This window comes from Phaenicophaeus curvirostris, chromosome 9, assembly GCF_032191515.1.
Source record: "Phaenicophaeus curvirostris isolate KB17595 chromosome 9, BPBGC_Pcur_1.0, whole genome shotgun sequence".
In the NCBI taxonomy this organism is placed as follows: domain Eukaryota; kingdom Metazoa; phylum Chordata; class Aves; order Cuculiformes; family Cuculidae; genus Phaenicophaeus; species Phaenicophaeus curvirostris.
Window position 1 is genome coordinate 12623223 of NC_091400.1, and position 21113 is coordinate 12644335.

Consider the following 21113-nt stretch of genomic DNA (forward strand, 5'->3'; position numbering starts at 1 on the left):
CTTTGCGCTTTCATGTATTTGCTCTCTGAGCAGCCTCACTGTTCCAGGCACTCAAAAGCCACCCAGAAGTCCTCCTCTCAGCTGAGAATAAAAGCAAGACGCTTTTACATACTCAGTTCATAAAATACCATTTAATTCTATGTTTATGCCGCACCTAACAAGGCTGAGGGGCAATCCACAGGCACGGCTGGGAGTTCATAGAAAAGTAGAATATGTCCTGCGAAGGGAACAGCCAGCTCCATCAGATCCACCAAAGCTGTCACCTCTGCATTGTGTTTCCCTACCTGTTCCCTGCTACTGAACAGGAGCAAGGGCTTACGGAGTTGTGCTGTGGGCAGCCAGCACAACATTGCTCTGTGGGACGCACAGGCACACAATCTGCAGTCCCCTTCCTCCCCATTGCTCTCCCCTCTCTTCCATACAGACCTATTTTCATGGAACCTGTATGAAAAGCACCACTTTGAGCCCAGCAGTTGCCTGTCAGGCTGCCTGCAGCTACCTGGAGTCACCAGAGTACGTGTAAGAAGTGGGGGTGCACTTATCCAGAGTGAAACATTACTAATTTACCATAAAACTGCAATATTCTTGGGCTGAAGTGGATTCCAGGCTGGGTTTCTTAAAGTGCAGATGGGTATTTTCAGTCTGAAGAAACTGCCTGTGTTTATTTTTGTGTATTATCTCCGTTTCTAGAGAAACGGAAGCCTAAGAATAGACTCAGAAAAGTTCATCCGGAACTCAGTTAAACATGCCTGACTGCTCTTTATTTTTCAAGGATGAATTATTTATATTGTCTGTGAACACACCAGATCAATAAGCAAATATTACAAAAAGCTCAATTTAACAAGTTTCAAGGGAAGCAAGGTTAGGCTCCAGGAGCAGGCAGGAGCTATCGACAATGTGCAGTACAGGTATCTTTGATGAAATCAAAGTGTTCCATACACTGTTAACAACATGCTGTCCTTGCTCAGTGTTCTCAAGCCTTGTGATATTCCAAGTGAAATCATTCGCATCTTTGCCATCCACTCAACAGGATCCAGGAATTTATTTTCTACTGTTATTTATAAAAGTTGGTAAGAAATCACCTAACTTGCTTTCTCCGGAAGCAAACTAAACTCTAAACTGTCACTGCAATAACTTTCCAAATCTCTAGCTGAGAAAAATCAAGTATTTTGCTCCAATACTTGACTGGAAATTAATGAGAAGTATTCATTTCACAGCTGACCCCTCCTTCTCCAGTGATCACACGAAACTGGGACAGAGCAGCAGGGTTCTTCATCAAAGACCACTGACCTTTAGATGTTACCAGCTGTGCAGCTCTGCACTGGGATGATATTCTTGGAGTCATCGAGCCTATTGTTCACAGTAACTTTGATGTATGGAATTTGTGCTGTTTTCCACAAGAGAAGACCTTTGATTTTGCTTTTAAATAAAATGACATCTTCTATTTATAGCCATAATATTTGACCATTAACAATTTAGGAATATAATTTCTTTCCCCCCAGCATGTGAGTTCCAGCATCAATAAAAGGATGAAGAGACAAACACATCACACCAAAACATCAGCCTGTAGAGTACAGAGATGGGGGCAGGAGGGGAAAGTGGGGTAGATTCTTCAGTACAGCCTTGTCTGATTAACTCCAAGTTACTCAATATAACACAACACAATCCACTTAAAGTTGCCATTTCACTACTGGGAAAAAAAAATCCTTAATCACACTGTGAATTTAATTGCAGATAATTTATTTTGTTGGAGTGTGTGTCCCCTGCTTCTTAGAGCTACTGGAGATAACCAGGATAACCTACTATTGGAAGACTGATTTATAGCATTCATAAACCCGGTGGTTTTTAAAGTATTACTTTAATATGTTTCATTTAACTTTAAAAAAACTTCTATATAACAATGAAAATTGCCACAGTCAGTATGACTGTCTTAATGCTTTTGTACCCTCCATGCTAGTTTGAAAAACACTTGCAGAAGCTACAGAAATTGGGTAGCATGAGAAATCAGAGCAGCTCATACCTGACCAGTTCAACTGGAAATGACCCAGATATTCATTTGTTTCTTTAACTGGCAGGAAAAGTGATCATTATAAAACCTAGGAAATGCGACTGTGGCTTTGAAAGACATTTTAATCCTTGTACTATGCACATAACAACTTACTAACAGAATGCAGCTGGAATATTTATGTTTTAGAACAACCAAAGAGCAAACATTAAGCTTGCCGGTGCGGGGAACAGGCTGAGTTACGGAGGTTTCTCTTTCCTGGCCCACATCCAACCCTGATTTTGTGTGTGATTTGCAAACACGAATAGGTATTCACTTTAAAGACATTAATAAGATGTCTGTATCTAATTAATTAATTCCAAGACCTAAAAAGAGACAGGGCTTGGATTCTGACTTAATAACATTTTTATCTTGAATGGTGTTCTGGTGGTTTCCACTCCAAAAGGGCTTCCCCACTGGCTGTGTTAAACGGCTGTACCTCAGGTCCCATTATTCTCCACTATGCTCCTGCTGGCCAGACAGGCAGTTGTGTCCTAGCTAAGGGCTGCAAGGCATCTCTGATCCTTCAACATTGACAGAAATCACCTATCCCTTGAAGTCAGAAGGAAGAAACACTTGAGAATTACTCCAGTCACAACCTCATTTCTTGAGATCTGAATTTACCAGGCACAACTTGGGGCTTGCCTACCCCAAGAGCAAAGGTGACACCAAGCTCCCTTCTTAACCCATCAAATCAACTCACGATCTCAGCACAGCTCTGTGCTTTCCAGGCTGGAAAGCAGTTTCAGCCTGATCATGACCCCACCTTCTGCAGAATCATCTCACAGAATCATAGAAACATAGAATCACCAGGTTGGGAAAGACCCATAGGATCATCAAGTCCAATCATTCCTGTCAATCACTAAACCATGCCCCTCAGCGCCTCATCCACCCATGCCTTAAACACCTCCAGGGAAGGTGAATCAATCACCTCCCTGGGCAGCCTGTGCCAGTGCCCAATGACCCTTTCTGTGAAATTTTTTTTCCTGATGTCAAGCCTGAACGTCTCCTGGCAGAGCTTGAGGCCATTCCCTGCTGTCCTGTCCCCTGTCACTTGGGAGAAGAGGCCAGCACCCTCCTCTCTACAACCTCCTTTCAGGTAGTTGCAGAGAGCAATGAGGTCACCCCTCAGCCTCCTCTTCTCCAGGCTAAACAACCCCAGCTCTCTCAGCCATTCCTCATAAGGCCTGTTCTCCAGCCTCTTCACCAGCTTTGTTGCTCTTCTCTGGACTCGCTTCAGAGCCTCAACATCCTTCTTGTGGTGAGGGGCCCAGAACTGAACACAGGATTCGTGCAGTGGTCTCACCAGTGCCGAGTACAGAGGGAGAATAACCTCCCTGGACCTGCTGGTCACGCCATTTCTGATACAAGCCAAGATGCCATTGGCCTTCTTGGCCAGCTAGGCACACTGCTGGCTCATATTCAGTCGGCTGTCAATCAACACCCCCAGGTCCCTCTCCTCCAGGCAGCTTTCCAGCCAGACTTCTGTTCCTAGTCTGTAGCACTGCTCAGGGTTTTTGTGCCCCAAGTGCAGGACCCAGCATTTGGCCTTGTTAAACCTCATGCCATTGGACTCAGCCCAGCAGTCCAGCCTGTTTAGATCCCTTTGCAGAGCCTCCCTGCCCTCCAGCAGATCGACACTTCCACCCAGCTTAGTGTTGTCCACAAACTTGCTAAGGGTGCACTCGATGCCTTCATCCAGGTCATTGATAAAGACATTGAACAGGGCTGGACCCAGCACCAAGCCCTGAGGAACCCCACTTGTCACTGGCCTCCAGCTGGAATTAACTCCATTTCCCACCACTCTCTGGGCCCAGCCATCCAACCAGTTTTCCACCCAGGAGAGTGTGCGCCTGTCCAGGCCAGAGGCTGACAGTTTCTTTAACAGAATGTTGTGAGAAACTGTGTCAAAGGCTTTACTGAAGTCCAAGAAGACTACACCCACAGCCTTTCCCTCATCCATTAGGTGAGTGACTCTATCGTAGAAGGCAATCAGGTTTGTTTGGCAAGACCTGCCTGTTGTGAACCCATGTTGACTGGGTCCAATCACCTGGTTCTCTTGCATGTTCTTCATGATAGCACTCAAGATCACCTGCTCCATGACTTTTCCCAGCACTGAGGTCAGACTGACAGGCCTGTAGTTCCCTGGGTTTTCACTCCGACCCTGTTTGTTGATGGGCACAACATCAGCCAGCCTTGAGTCAAGCAGAACTTCCCCAGTTAGCCAGGACTGCTGGTAGACAATGGAAAGGGGTTTGGCCAGCACATCCGCCAGCTCCTTCAATACTCTTGGGTGGAACCCATCTGGCCCCATAGACTTGTGGGTGCAATCTCAGTTGCCTTTATCCCTGCGATGTCATAATAACTAGTCTGCTGCAGCATTAGAAATGTATAAATTCCATAAGCGGAAGACATATGTACAAGCAGGGTAAGGAAAACACTTCTGTTCATCTTTACTGCCTAAATTATTCATTTCCTTTATTTTCTTCTGGTCTGAACAAAGATTGTCAGGCAAGCGCAGATTGTCTTTATAGCTTTTCTATCTAATAAGGATGCATTTAGGAAATCATTCTGTACTGCTCTTTTGGAGGCATAGCAGACAAATTATTGTTTTATTTAAAGAATATTTTCCATCAATTTAGAAATATACTCAGTTTTTCCAACATTAATAAAAATGAAGCATCATGGTTCCTTTTCACTTATATTTTTAAAAGCCATATCCGTCATCCTTTTCAGATTCTGCAGGTCTGTGCTCATCCAGCTCCTCGTGCACAGTGATATTTGGGTCTAGAAACGAGGAAGCCCTGTGCAGTCTGGCAGTCTCCTTGACATTTGGAGGCAGAATGTACCCTGACTATTTTTTTGTGATTCTCAACTTGTTTTACTCCAGGAGCTTTGTCATTTTAAAATATGTAAGAATCCCCTTACATTCTAGAACACTTGTTTGAGGAGAAAGGATGTGACATCACAAAGATAAAGCAGCTCGGAGATGCCAAGAGGAGGTCAAAGCGGTCTTGGTGGTGAATTAATTTCCTCTATGGAAAGCATGGGGTGAGTGCCAGGGGGTTTTGTTGTTGCTGTCGTTATCTGTAGCTTTGCATCTGGGGCTTGAACTTGCACCATCAGAGTCAACAGAAGAACGCCCAGTGACTCAAAGTTGAACCAGGTTTTCACTATGATAAATATGAAGATGTTATCACCCTTCCAGTGTAACTGATTCCCAAATTGTGCATTTTCTGTCAAAACATACACTGCCAGGATGATTTTTCAGTAATACATCACACCCCGAGCCATCACTGTATTCAGCAGCAGCAACTGACGCTGAAATATCTTTAAACATTACACTGGTCAGTCTAGAGTCACACCCATGAGGCACTTCTTGGCCTCAGTGTGGCCAGCAGACCCAAGTCAGGGGACGACAGCATGGTGTGTTCTAGGAGGCTACTTCCATTTCTAGTAACAACCCATCACTGTCATTAATACCAGTTTCTGCTTGCTGTAAACCCTTTTGCCCATCAGACCTGGCTATAATTCTCATCCCTTCTCCCAAGCCTTTGTTCTCCAGACACTCAAGATGTATCTTGCCAAATAGAGTGGTTAGGCATCACATGGCAAAATCCATACAAGACAGATGTAGTTTTAGAATTTGATTCCCTATTTCTTTTTCTGAGCCATCCCAGGGGAGATGCAGAATTTAGCCCTTATTTAAGTAAAACACTTAAATACAGAGTTAATGAAGAAGATGCAAATCTACAACGTATATTTTGGGGGGGTGAAGATTTTAACACTTATTATATTATTCATAGTATTCTTAGAACTTTATAGTCTTGGACAAAAAATTCTTAATGACGTCAATGTAATAAATTTTACCATCTAACTTTAGAGCATTTCTCAGGAAAAGTGTGGTTGATAATTTATCTTCCAACAGCAGAAACTTTTAATGGAAAGCCCGGCAGTCTAATTCCTGTGTCTCATATATATTTGGGTCACAGGCATGCAAAGTTTCTTAATACTGCAGTGCACCTGAAAGGTGAAATAACAGTGAAAAACACATTCCTCCCAACCTGCTACTCGTTGAAAGTGTTCTTTGATTGCTTTGCTGTGATGGGTCTTTTGGGGGCTGAATCAAACAGAAAGAGTTTCTCCATTCTCTAAATATTTTGTTATATTTATAATTGTAAGACACCGGGGGGTGGGGAGCATAGCTAAATTTTCCCGGTTTGATGATGTGATTGTGGCAGTGTGAAATTTCCACAGATGTTAATTAGTCCCCCTCTACACTGGGTATGGTCCAGCCTTTCCCCAGAAATGGATCTCTGCATTGCAGTCTGAGCAGTTTTCTGACTTTGCTCACGTCCAAAGCGTTGCTAGCAATATATATCGTTTCTTTTCTGGCCTGAATTCAGGCCACCAGCCTCCATGCATCCCAGATTATTGAAGGAGTATAGTCTCTTCAAGCACATACGGTTTGCTTTTATTTGCTTTTCGTTATAAACCCATTCCCAGGGCACTAAAAGAACAAAGCAAGCAATGTGCATTTATAACAAATCCCCTATATAGAGGTTAAAATACTGAATTATAGCTCCAGATCAAAGATCAAATAAAAGATTAAACAGATGCCAAAGTTTTCTATCCTAACACAACACTAATTGTTTTCTCATGTTGTATCAAAGCTGTATATTATTCTGGGACAAGTAAGAAACACTTCTCACAGACTGAAAAGGCAATGTTTGTCACAGCACCACAACACACACTCACCCTCGTGGCTGCTGTTGAAGATTAAAAAAACCCAAACCCACAAACACTTTTGGTTAGAAGCCACAAACCCCAGGCTCTGTGAGAGGTCCAATCTAAAGCCTTCTTAAATCAGAGGAACACTTTAATGGGCTCAAGGTGAGGGCAAAGCCTGAGTGAGGCTCCCACAAATGTTACCCATCTGGTCTCCCAGAGCCGCTTCTGATGATGTAACATTAAATGTGCCTCCTCTTTGCAGCCACCTTCTCTGGGTACTGCCTCTGAGCCAAGAAGCCTTTGGAAAGCCTCTCAGCTTGTGGGGAAGGGAAATGCTTTTTAATCTTAGCCTGCTTGCTGGGCATTACTTTGTCTTCCTGGTGAACTCACTCCCTTCCCTGCTAGGAGTCTCACCAGCCACATTTCACATACCCCACACAAGCTTCAAAAACTGAATGAGCACTTCGGGAAGGGAGGTAGGTACAGAGAAGATGCAATTACCTCCTGCCTGGTGGCACAAGGAATCAGAGGCAGCAGACAAAAGTGGAAGCCCTGAGATGGTTTCAAGGCCACCAAAGTAGTGTCTTTGCCACATCTGATAGCAGTGATGCACAAAGCCACAAACAGTGGTGCAAAGACACCACACACTTCCATGCTTTCCTTCAACTGCCCAAACAGCGCACACCAGCTGGCAGGATTAGGCACAACAGTTACCTGAAAAGCTGCAGCATATTGACTCTATGCAAGGGTGAAAGTGTCACTTCTCCTGCTTCCAAGGTGGAGGGAAAACTCAGCAATAAAAGGCAAATAAAGAATAAATTAAAAACTATCTTTATCCTTTAGGTCAGGTCTGACACAAAACTAAACATTCCTGAGATTCAGAAAGTACACCTTTTTTTTTCCCTTCCATTACTATTCACATTTTTGCTCCCTCAGAAACCCAGGCTGTGGTTGGTTCTAGATGCAAAGCACCAGCACATTTAGCAGGAAGAGCTTCTATTATTCCTGGCACAGCTGGAAGCAGGAATTTCCAGAAAGCCTGTTCTCTGGGAGTTTTTTGGCCAAGCTGTCAGACTCATGAGGCTCATCTGAGCTCCAAACACCATAAATGTTCCCGAAGCCACCTACTGCTGCCATCATGCAGCCTCACTAGGTGATGTGATTTATCACATGGACAATACAGGAGCCTGGTCCCACGCACACAAAGTCAGCATGCTTGAGCACAAGAAGCAGCTCTCATTGTTCCTCCTAGCTCAGCTTCTTGCAGCCTGTGGTCCTTCTGCTGAGGGGGAAGAAATAATCATGCCCATAAATGCCTGCAGGCAGCCTCCTCCAGGCAGAGGGGTGGGTTGGTATGGAAACACTGCCCATAGTTCTCGCCTGTCTCATACTGCCTTCACCCTTCTTTCCCCATGTCTCTTTAGGAGAAGAGAAAGGCAGAGGAAAGGGAGGTACAGGCAGGCACCCCAGAGTTCCTGCCTCACTGCCAGTGGGAACACCACCTTGCTGACACTACATGGGAAAAGGACAAAGGTGGGAATCGCATCACAAACCTGGTCACAGCATCCAGGCCATTAACAAAAGAAAGATGCAAATTCCAGCTGTATTCAGTGTGGACCATGGCAGACAGGGGCATTAGGTGCCCTGTAGGCACAGCCCTCAGAAAGGTCTCCAGATGTTGGTAACACTGGGTATCCTCTCCTTTGCACCCCAATGCAACAAGTCTTCCACTTTCTCCACAAAGGAATGTCTATTAGGTTGCTCTGAAAAAGACATATTATTCCCTTTAATGGCCTAGAAAAACCACAACCTGAATAGTATAAATTCCTAGCTTATTATTACGAGCATTGACTAAGGCTGACTTCTGTGCTATTCATTTCAAAACATCTCCTCTGGTGTTTTTCTGAAGCAGGGGATGAAGACTTTCTGAAATTCCAATTAAAGCCACAAAGCAGAGTACAGCCATCAAAGATGAGAACCATCCTTTTTTTCCAGAGCCAAATAAATACTTAGCCAAACAATGGAGAAACAAAATGAGACAGGCTGTTCACACAATGGGTATAACTAAAATTACCATTAAAAACACATCTTTTCATGACAGAAATAGCTTCAAAGTCAAATGACTGAGGTATACTGTGAGACCAAAGATTCCACAATAAAAGCATTAATTGTAGCTATTAAAAATAAACACTGAAACTTGGAATAGTATTAACAAGTACAAAATCATGTAACAAAATAGTTACTGTCTTAAGATATGACCCTGACTTTTTAAATAAAACACCATAAAGGTGATGAAGTTTAACCACTTCAACAATTGCACTTGAGAGCATTTTACCAAAAAATATGTATCTGCATAAAAGCAGTTGTAAGAGTATAAAATCAGCTTATGGTGCAATTATTGTCCTTCCCCTTTATGAAAGTTGTAATAGTAACTTTATAAAGAGGTAAACATATCCATAGGCAGGGATAGTACGTTCACTGTGCCGCAGCATAGGGTGACAATACAGTCAGGAAATGCCTTAAACATAAATAACCTGGAAAATGACCATAAATTCAGACCAAATCTACCAAGAATTCTGCAGCTTTAGTGATTTTGCAGCAGGGCCACCCTGCACAACAGGGATCCCAGGCAGCACAAGGGAAGTAGCCAAGTGGGGGCACATAGGGGAGGGACTGTATCTACTCCATCACAAGGACAGGACCTGGGGCCATAGCAGACGTCACAGTGAAATACACATTAATAGCTTCAGCAATTCTCTACAAACACCTCATTTCCCCAAAATAGAAGGCACAACTATGATATCACCCAGTTTTCACCTTCACACTCCCCCTTACACACACATGAAACCCACACACATTGAGCAGGAATTAGGAGTGATGAGCCATTAAATCTTATTACAGCTGCTATAGTTACCTCCACTCCCCAGTACTGCATTTACACTAGAGAAAAGCTGAAACCAGCTGCTCCCCCGTCACTACTATTTAATGTTATTCAACTTCTAACCAAGTCAAGCTCTAGCATAGACCAAACTACATTTCTTTTACTTCTCTATAAGGTGGAAAACATGCTGAAAACAATCCTGAAACAGATGCATTAGCTTCCTTTGATGCAGCAGCCCAAAGCCTAACACAGGTAAATCAGGGAAGAAGGTATAATCATTTGCCATTTAGTTTTGGCTGTTTTCTACTAGTTTAGCTTTCTGACTTAGCTCTTGATGAAAGCCAGCAAACTTCAGAACCAGCACGATAAAGTAGTGTGAGCTCTGTCTTTAGGCAGCAGACAGTCATTAGTCATCTTAGCTGGGAGCTGAAATCTCATCTTTCATTGTTTCACAGTTAAAACTGAAAATACACATTTACCACCCAAACACAGACCAGCAGTCTCTATCTGCAGCATGACCTATGTGAACAAGACAGCATCGTCTTTCTGAGAGTCACCCGCCCTCGGCTGGTTTGGGGAAAACCAAGCCTTGTCAGTTTTGCATCTTCCCAAAGAATAGGATGCTAATCAGAAGTGACATTAAAATTTGCCTCTTCTGCATGCAGACAAACATGGGGCTGCAAACACACCTCCATGCAGAAGCACAAGGGCCCTCAAAGGTGACTGACTGCTTCAACAGAGACTGCCAAACCACCTGGCACACCCCAGCACCCAGCCATGCCGTTATCCCTTGCAGTAAATCCCTCTTCTCCTCTCACAGCAACAACCGTGCTGCCCACTGTGAGGAAACATCGCTGAAGGGCTGCGAGTGGCTGCTCAAGCCTCAGTTTCTTTGTGAGTCGTCCTCCAGCACAGGCTTGTCTCAGTTGCCGCCCAGCCATCCTCCAGGTTGCACATCTGGGCTAAATATTTGACCTATATAGAGAGCCTGTGACAGGAAATACCTAAAATCAGTCCAAGTTGGGTTTAAAACCTTTATGAAGTGGAAGTCCCAGTTTTACAGAGACCTGGTACATCTGCACTGGCAGAGAGTTTAAAAATTTATCCTTTTTTTTTTTCTAAAATCCCATCTGTTGTTATTATTTCGTATGAAATAACAAGGGGAGTGAATAAAACCAAACACTTCTCATAAAGCACAGAAGTCAGCACAGTGCCTGCAGCAATTGCTCAGACAATGATTTCAGAAGAAAGATGCATGGTTAAAATTAACCTGAACTCAAACTTTGTGCTCCTTCCCAACACCAAAAAAGGAAATAGTTTGTATTTTCTAGTGCACAGAAAAAGAAAAAATAAGCCCATTTGGTTGCTTTTCACTTAATTATTCTTTTTAACAGACTTTTTTCTTAACTGTGTGGTTGACGCAATCTCAGCTGTAGGACAGCATGAAAGAGGTAGAAGTGGCTGATGCACTGAAACAATTTCTCTCAAACAATGGAAAACTGCTTCAGTGTGGGGATAAAATATTGGCCACACGCACACAGAAAATAGCCAGGATATGCCCAGAAGTCCTGAAAAGCAAAAGATTTAGGAACTCATGCAACAGAGTTTTCTTCTTTCTTTTAATGCACTCTATGTCCAGACTGCTGCACCCTTGAGAAGCACCCTGAGAGCAGAGTGCAGGAGGTCAAAGCAACAGGAAATAAAACTTCAAGATGCTCCCCCTGGGACCAGTCTATGGCTGGTGCTTTGGCTCACAGCAAGGACACAAACGCCTGGGACAGCACAGGAATCATCCTGGAAATTGTACCATCAATGAAGGAATCCAAGCACAGAGCCCAGCTTGCACACGCAATTCATTATTCCCCAAAGTAACTTCTGCAAACAGCAGGATTTTTAAGGAGCTCAGGCAGTGTACACACTCCGCAGTCAGGGTCTCACCTCCCACATTTCACCAGCTGGGCTTCCCACAAGCTTTTGCCCAACTTCACCTGGAAGCTGGAATCCTTAGGACTTTTCAGTTTTCAGATGTTCACTGCCAAAAAGGCAATGGCCTACACCATAGCCCACCCATTTACTGCCGCCTCTATACTGGCCCGTAAGCTCATCGGGAAAAAGCCAATTTAGGGAACTAGACAACATAAATTTTAAAAGTGCCCCAAGCCTGGGGAGGCCCCTGGGTTCTGTGGGTTTAACAGCTCCATTTATAGCTTTTAAATTCCATGCACACAGCGCTTCCACAGGCCTCAGAGTATCCTGCCCACAGAAAGAGAAATGCTAAAAACACCCTGGGGAAGGCATGGTTCACAGTTCTCCTAAGCTGGGAGAATGGAAGAACTGGGAGTTGGCAGGGAAGCTCTTAGGAAGCTCCAACTCCACATTGCACAGCGAAGGAGCTGGAGGAGTTCAAGCAAGGTTCAGACAAGTATCTCCAAGGGCAGGCACCTCTCCAACTCAAACGCTCAGAGGTCCTTCCTCCTTACCCCACCTTCCTACGATCCTACAGGTAGTGTCTCCTTCCAGACAGTGAAGATCTGACTGCTCTCTACTAGGCTTCCAAACTAAGCATTTGTCTGCCCACATTTCCCAATCAGATCAGATCAGATCAGATATGGTGTGTGGCAGAAAAGCGAGCAGACTAGTAAGCTGCCCGTACAGAAGCTAAACATGGTTTAGCTTTTATTGTATTCTTTATTTGGGCTGTTGGATGCAGCACCACATTTACAAACGCTGCATCATGCTAATGCCCGTGTGAAACCGGAGCAGAACTGCATTACTATCTACAGATCGGTACTTTTAAAGGATCCCATACTGCCAATAACCACAAGTAAACAGAAGATTAATCATGTAGCTGGGTGCTCTCACTACTAAATCAGATACTAAACTTCACCCATGAGCAATATTTACTGGGAGTCACTGCGCTCTGCTTGCCAGCCTTGGTGTGATTTTCACAATGCCAAACGCATCGGACAGTTCCCTGACTGTGTCACGGTCACACACAGACCCTGTGTCAGAGCAGGAAATCTTGCACTCTGCCTAATCCAAGACATATTAGTAGTATCTCATATAATTTCTCTACAATACATTTTTGTAAAACATACTCTACAGTGTGTTGGGCTTGATTCCCATTTATAAAGACAGGTCCTTTAAATCCCCCTCAAGAAACAGAAAGCCACTTCAAAGCCTCTTTTTGTTCAGAAAAAATGACACCAATCACTGTGGAATAAACATGGAATAAAACCATTGTCTTTCCTCATCTCATTTTAATCTATAATACGGTACAAATCCTTGCTTGTCCACGTCAATATGTTATCCACCAGAAGGGAATTATTTTACGTCCAAGAGGACTTAAATACCTATCAGCATACTCTCCAGAATATCCTTTGGAATTTAATTCAAACAGAGCTAAAGAGATTAACAGCTAAACCTGCGGGCTGTACAGATGCTCTAAAAGATCCTCATGTACTTCATCTGATGCCTTCATCAGCACTCGGACTCTCAGTCACCATCTGGCATGTCTTCATTTCTCCGCTTGTTTTTCTCACCTTTTTTGTTGCCATTTCTGGCAATGAGAAGAAAAGAGAAACTGTTTTCCTTTTATACCTGTCAAGTTGATATAGCACTGCCTGGTGACTGCATGAGGAATAAAACACCCTGCTCCTCTCCGTGGTGCTCCAGCCCTTCCAGCACTGAGCAGACACCAAGAGCACCCTGTTCTTCCCCACATCGGAATGATAAAACCATATGGGAAATGAACCATAAACGCATGGACATTAGAGGACATTAGAAATGTGTTTGTATCAGAAGGAATGCATTAATATTGTAGTCTATTTTACTAACAGTTAGGTGTTTTTCATTAGTTCATCAGATATGCAAAAGCCCAACCAGACACCTCTTGAAGTCACCAGCGCTAGCCAGAGAGAGGCTCCCAGAGGAGCCCCTGAAACGGGTAGCTGCGATGCTCAGTGATCATTTGCAGGTTGGGAAAAGATGGGAAATCATCAGATGGCAGCAGTGCTAGAGACTCACTTTGGGGCTGGCTGCAGAGTCCTCTAACACCCTTATTCCACTGTCCATGCACTTCATTCTTGCTAGTGCACGGATAATGTGCTCAGGCAGGTTCTTGAGAAAGAACTCCTGCACTGGAGCTGCAACTCCACAGACAGGATGGCCATGACTATCCCTGAATGAAATCCTACACAAAAAATGAAGGAAACTCCAACCCTGTCTTTGATTCCTGGCACGTTGAATTAAATGGGACCAAAGCGCCCACCAAGGTAGCTCCCAGGGACAGAAAGATTAAAGGTGATGCCTGTTTCTAGCATGAGTGATTACTCCTATCACCTGTTTTCTCTCCATGAATGTTTGAACTGAGGAAAGGCTAGGGACTGTTTTGCACGTGTAACAACTGAATATGTAAAGGTTTTTTTTTTTTTGTAATTTCTGCTACAGGCTTTGGTTGTTCCCATTTCCCTTGAGTACCCCAAAAACTAGTGTTGAAGGCACACATTTATGTTTATTTCAAAAAGCCCTTCTTTATAAAACAGGCAGCACCAAAGACATAACCAGACCCGATGTTTCATTTGCATAACAGTAACACAAGCACAAGCAACCACTATGTATGAATATGACAATCAAATCTCAACTCTGATGAGAAATCTTTCCATAGGCTGCTTTTTACAATGAATCGGGCAAGGCTCAAAAATCCCAGCAAGAAAAGGCTCAGGTGTTGAAAATTCAAGAAATTGCTTCTTCTGCACCAGACCTTCCACTTCAGATTTTTGACCAAGTCTAAGTTCACACAGCTGACAGAAATCTGCATCCCAAAGCTAAAGAGAATAAGTGAAATTTGATTGCAAACCATCAGATTGACCTGTCTAGCCAGCTCACTGAACAGAAAATGACATTAAAAAACAAGAATCAATTCAAATAATAAGTGGCTTGTAATACACTGGCATTTCAGGAACAAGTCTAGACATAGGGTCATACTATTAAAATCTATTCCGTGAAACCATTCTTTATTTAAAGAGGTATTTTTCTCACCTTAAAAATTAGTTCAGATTCAGAGCAGGCTGCTAGGAGAATTACCAGAGAAAATGGATCTCTCTAGCATAATCAAGTGTGTTTATTCTGATTTTTTTCCTCTCTGTTACATTATTCATTGAAGCCATGGGTAAGGAAAGATGCTAATCAAAGAGGCTTGGCCAGTTTTGAAGGCATTGCTCATTATTCATTCTTAGCCATCCTTTGCCCTCTTCTACTGTGACATTCTTTAAAGGATGGGCTCTTAAGTGGAACGGCTGTGTTACTTTTCCTTATTCTACATATTTGTAGAAGTGCTGAGAAGGAAATAAAAGCTGGTAGATGAAAGCAAGCTCATTAAAAGCCACATGTTTTCATCTTTGCCTGTCACATCTGGCAATTAGGATGTGATACAGGTCATATTAAAATTCATAGGGTATACACCCAGTGCCAATGAGTTCCTGCTGTAGAGTTGCTCGTATAGGAAGTGTAAGCAAAAGCTTTAAAATTATGATCTATATTCTAGGTCACAGGAGTGCTCCACTTTCTCCAGGCTTCTCAGGAATGGAAGCCAGCCACAAGGCTTAGGAGAGGCTGGAAAACAGCAGCGCTGGTAATTACCCAGCATACGGGTAATTCTGTGCTTATTTGTTCTTAGTTCCTAGCAGAGTCATTTATCACTTAAATACCAGCCTACATACACAGCCGTCCCACAACCTTCCTTTTACCCTCTGATTCAGTTCCCCAACCCAAAAGCCTGTTTCCAGTTGCCCTCTTGTATTTCCAGCTTCTGCCCCATTTCCCTTCACACTTCTGCATTCCCTGACGTGCTGCCGAAAGCCACTGTTGGCTCTGCTCCCTGCCAGACCCACGCAAAACGTCTGCCCTGCCTGGCTTTCTGCCCTGGTGTTCCACTCAAAGGCAACTCGCCAATGTTTCAGCGACTTCTTCCCAGCCAGTACTCTGAGGCATCGCTCCATCTTTAACGTGCCAGCGAAGTTCAACACACTGGACTTCAAACGTCTTTGGAAGACTGACTTTCTATTCCTAGACTTCCTCCTAATTCTCCTGGTACACCTTCAGCCTGCCTGTCTGTTTACAGCCTCCTCCCTTTCCAGCTTTGCTAGCCCCATCCAAAACCACTATACTTGCAAGCAGTGGTGATTCACAGACTACCTTCTCTTCTGTTCCTTCTATTCTATCTGGAAAGCCGGAGTGTCTTGGTCACCTCTTCTTAAGTGCTCTCAGCCATCAGTTCAATACCTTACAAATCAGTCTCGCCTCTTTCTAGCAAAGAAATTCACCATTCAAATGCCAGTTACAACATTAACTTGTCATGTTTTTAACTTCACACCCTCTTCAGGTCTTCATCACCATTTTGCACCAAAATCTGTCCCGTTCTTTCTGAATAACATCTCTACAACAAAGCTTTTCTCTCCTCATTCACTCTCTTTAAGTCTTCATTACCTCATATCTCGACAAACACCTCATTTAAAGTGCTGTCAGTCTATTTTTATATTTTGACATTCTTTCTGCAAGGTAATTTTCATGGTTGCTCACCCTGGCCATTTTATCCTCTCTTTGCCTTCCCTTACTGACTCCTCCTTAGACACTTGGTCCATTGAGATCCTGACCCACCCCAGAAATTCCTGTGCCCTACACAAATTGAAAAAAAAAAAATCTAAAACCTATAAGAATTACATTGTTGAACATCACACAAAAATAAGCAAATAAAGAAGTAAACAGTGATGCATGTGAAGAGTTTCATCAGGCCTGAGGAAAGCAACAGGTAATCATGATCACTGTACACACCCCCACTGGATCGCACAGAGCTCAAACACTGCAAGGCCTGTGAAGCACAGAATAAACGTGCACTAAAACCCATCCTCAACACTGCCACACGAGTAAACTTTGCTCTTTTATTTTCTAAAGGCAACCAGAACTGAGGTACGGCCAAAACAAGAACTGCTAGAACAAGTTTCATAAATCAAATCAAAGCAATTCCAGATTTAATTGTGGCAGACCTGGGTGCAATAGGATTGACAGTGGGCACTGTTCAGTCACAGCCTGGAGCCACGTGCAACACCGAGTAGTGTTCTTGGGGATCACAACCCCATAAACCCCTCAGTATGAACTTCTGCCTGCGTGCAGACCTCCCAGCCACCCACAGGGCTCTGCTCTCCAGAGCGCACCTGAGGCAACAAATATTAAATCGTGCTAAAGGCCTCATAAAAGAAAAACATCAACATGAAGACAATTCTTTCGACTGATTTGAATGGACTTTGGATAGAGCAAACATGGGTGGAATTAGAAAATGGAAATGCGCACGTACAGAGACCTGTCAATCCTACAGCTTAGCGTTCCTGGACAACCTGGTACGACTTCATTTAGGAGTCAGCTGAAGGCCACGGAGGAAGGTTGAATCGAGGATTGCAAATATTGATTCTAATAATACTTTGTAAAAATAAAAAAACATTGCAAGCCCACTAGCATCAATAGGATTGCTTCCTACACCAATATTTCACAAACTGAAAATACCTCTATTCTTACCACCTTCAGTAACCAACTTAAACAAATTGAGTTCATGTCATCTGCTGTCTGCCATGTCCTTCAGCCTGCTCTGTTTTATTTCAGCTTTGATTCAAACCAAGGGCTGATCAGTACCAGCTGCTCAGCCAAAGGGCAGATCTCACATTCCCATTCCTCTGCTTTCTTCATCCCAACTACTAACAGACTATTGCATGTTATAACTAATTAATCCCACATACCTCAGCTGCCAGAGAGCCTCACAAACCCCCACGTTTTTTGTTTACTGCAGGTCCTATAAATTAATTCCAGTCCCAGATGTGTGTAAACACATGAATGCATACATCTATACACACCACACGAATTTACACAGCCAGGTTTGGAGTCAACATTCATGGGTATCTCTTTGGCAACCACTATTGTTAATTCTAGCTGCGCTCCTAACAGGCCAAATGTGAGACATTAGAGATATATGTTATTACTTCAGGACCTCTGCAAAGGGAAAGGTTTTCAGATCCTCACTCCAAACCAATCTGTGGTGACATAGTGACACGGCACTGAGCCTTGAAGTCACTGCCCCAGCACGACCTGGCACTTGCCCACCTTCAGGAGAGGAGAAAGGAAGAACTGGAACTATTCAACCCAGAATATTTAACACTGTCTCTGGTTCCTGCTAAAAACCTCCTGGTTCCACTCACATCTTCAACAAATGGCAACCATCCTCTTGGCCAGGTGTCGTGGCTATTGTGGTTAAAACCATTCAGCTGCTCCTGAGGAAACACACAACATTTTCCCTATTAAAGTAAGACTAACAGACAGGTCCTTGAGTTGGTGTCAAGCCTCCCTGTGCTGGGGCAAGGAGCTGAAGCTTGACAGAGAGGATTGGTTGTTTGTTGTACCTGTGGCTATTTTTCCAAAGCTCTTAGGCTTTAAAACCACGTATTGTGCTCAGTTGGAGAAAGTTTGGAGCCTGGAATCTCAGCTGTGTCCAAGGAGCACAAGACTGCTGCAGAAGCAGGGACTGAGTTATTTCCAGAGGGTTTCAGTGGTGCATCATGAGCCTCCCCCATGCTCCCCTTGGTCTTGCGCTCAGCCATGCAAGGAAGAGGAGGCTGAGGGAGGCCCTCACAGGACTGAACACAGAAACAAAATGACTCCCTGGGTCACTCTGGTGGTAGGGTGCAAAGTAAAACACAGTAAACCAGAAGATGAATCCTGCACATGTCAATTGGCTGGCACATCATAGAGTGTTTTCTGTGGTCTGAGGTCTTTTTTTCCTTTTCTAATTCCATAATTTCCTACATGGAAAAATGAATGTGACTCCATCTGCAAAAATCAAACATTCCTAGGAAATGACCAAATTCAGGCTACCTGTACGACCTCAGAACACTCCCCTAGTAGGCCAGGAGTGTAATATAGTTTGAATTTTGTAAAGCTGAATCAAAAACGCGTAAACCAAACCCGGTGTGGAAGGAATGAGTGTCCAACAATGATGGAGACAGTTACTGGTACAGCTGCTGCCTTCTCTGCACCTGTAAGGCAGGAAGGAAGAAGACACCCGTGCGTGAAGATACAGGAACATCACCCTCACAGCTTGGATGCTGTCCTCATCACTTCATGTTTGGTGGAGTATGTGTGAAGCCACAGTGCTAGGAAAACTGGGAAAAGCCAAGACAGAAGGTAAAAGCAGAGCTGAGCTGCAGAATATCCCACTGCAGGCGGGAAATCTTTATTGGCTCCACCACACTGAAGAAGAAAAAGCCTGGAAACTAATTAGGCAGGTTTAATATCTATGTGTTGCCCATGGTCAGATAATAAACCCAGTAACACCAGCCACTGAGGTAGGATTGCCTGCTTGGGAAGCTGCTGTCTGTGTCTTTGCTAATGAAGGTTAATTTGTTTCTGTTAGCGTTACCGTTAAATGGGGAATACTGTGCGTACTCTCTGCTAGATGGAAACAAGGAAAGTCAAAGCCTCGATCCCCTGGTTTGTTGCCACCTGCATGAACAGCTTTACAGGGCGAACCTTGTGCCAACGCTACCAGCGACAGGGGGGCAGCTGCAGGGGATGGGGATTTTGCCCCAGATTTTACAGCTCTGAAGTTCACAAGCCAAAGGAGGTGGTTGAGTCACCTTCCCTGGAGGTGTTTAAGGGACGTGTGGGTGAGGCGTTGAGGGGCATAGGAATTGTTTGTGTTTGATAGGAATGGTTGGACTAGATCCGGTGGGTCTCTTCCAACCTGGTGATTCTATGAAATCCATAACGCACCTCCCACCTATCTGGGAAACACAGAAAGCGATTCCACTTCTGTAGGGGTGGGGCAATTTGCTCTTAATGGGAGCAACTGGGTGGTAAAAGCTGATCAAGTTTCTGCAAACTTTAATCCCATATTTTCATCCAATCAAATGCAGAAAATAGAAAAAGGAACTAAGGGTGGCCTTTTTATTGTGAGGCTCTTTTGTCGCTGTTTAAATTCTTCATTTTACAGGTCAGTAATTAAATTGAGCTCGTTATAATTTAGTCTAACAGGAAGATCAGTGTTTACATACCTTCCCCTGGAGGGCCTCGAAGCGAAGTGTCGAAGAAATTTATAGGTTATAAGTAAAATTAATTCAGGAAGCTCGGAGATTAAAACGGCAAAGGATAAACGCGGTGTCACGAACACAACCGGCTTTTACCACAGCACCCGTCCCTCTTTTGCTTACAGAACTGTAATTAAGCGCCTTCACAGGTCAGAGTGCGGCACAATTAACACCCCGCCCCTCTGCGATCCCTGCACTCCGCGAGGAAGGGGTTGAAGATCCCATTAAAAGTCTCAACTGTGAGTCATTAGGAATTAACGAGCCGGTGATGGGGCGTTGGGTCCCGGGGCAGGTGCGGGTCCCGGGGCGGGGGGCGGGGAGTTACCTGGCGGGGGTTCGGTCGCGGATTTCCCTTTCTTGTCGTTTTTCTTCGGCTTTAACCCCTTCCTGCCCGGCTCGGGCGGCGGCTCCGCGCGGGCGGGACCTCCCTCTCCGGGCCGCTCGGTAAAAGGGGGAAAATCCTCGCCGGGGTAGGGAAAAGCGTAGTAGCGGTCCCCGTCGCCGATCTCCTGCAGGTAATAGTCCCGCTCGTCCCCGGGCGGCCCGCGGGACGCGCCCCCCAGCAGCAGCGCCAGCGCGCACAGGGCCAGGCGGAGCCCCCCGCGCCCCGCTCCCATCGCCGGCTGAGAGACGCGGGGACGGGGTGCGATGGGGATAGCGGGATGGAGAAGGGACGGGGTGGGAAGGGGGCTTGGGGGCGGGGAAGACGGGATGGGAGGGAAAGGGAGCCGAGCTGCGGGGAGGGAGGACGCGACGGAGGCTGTGAGGGAGGACGGGGCGGGTGGGGAGGGTCCGGGTTTGCCGGGGGTGGGGGGTCGTGCGGGGTTCCTCGCCCCGGGCTACCTGCAGCCCCACTGCTCCTCCCCTCCGCCCAGATGTTCCTCTTTCGAAGGCTCACAAACGTGGGATCCCTCTCCCGACCCAGCCTCCCTTCTCTATTGGTTACATGCAACTCTTTCTATAACTTATTGTATAACTTCTTAATTACTTATAGGTAACTTACCTGTAACTTACTTATGTGTAACGCATATTGCTTATAGATATACTTATATATAACTTATATACATAGTTTAAATATATGAACTGCATATTACTTATAAGTAACTGTAACATTTATGCCTAACGTTATACCTATTTATCCCAAGTGACAGGGGACAGAACAAGAGTGAATGGCCTCAAGCTCCACCAGGGGAGGTTTAGGCTGAACATTAGGAAAAATTTTTTTATGGAAAGGGTCATTGTGCGCTGGCACAGGCTGCCCAGGGAGGTGGTTGAGTCACCTTCCCTGAAGATGTTTAAGGAACGGGTGGACAAGGCACTGAGGGGCATG

At 44.6% G+C, this 21113-nt stretch overlaps 1 protein-coding gene across 1 annotated transcript in view; it reads right to left on the bottom strand.

Moving 5' to 3' along the window:
- CPXM2 (carboxypeptidase X, M14 family member 2) overlaps positions 1–20423 on the bottom strand; it is a 65461-nt gene extending 45038 nt beyond the window's left edge. The window contains exon 1 of the mRNA XM_069863546.1: positions 20109–20423. Within this exon, the coding sequence (XP_069719647.1) occupies positions 20109–20400 (292 nt within the window). The 5' untranslated portion in view covers positions 20401–20423. The remainder of the gene's footprint in view (positions 1–20108) is intronic.
- Positions 20424–21113: the final 690 nt, after the last annotated feature.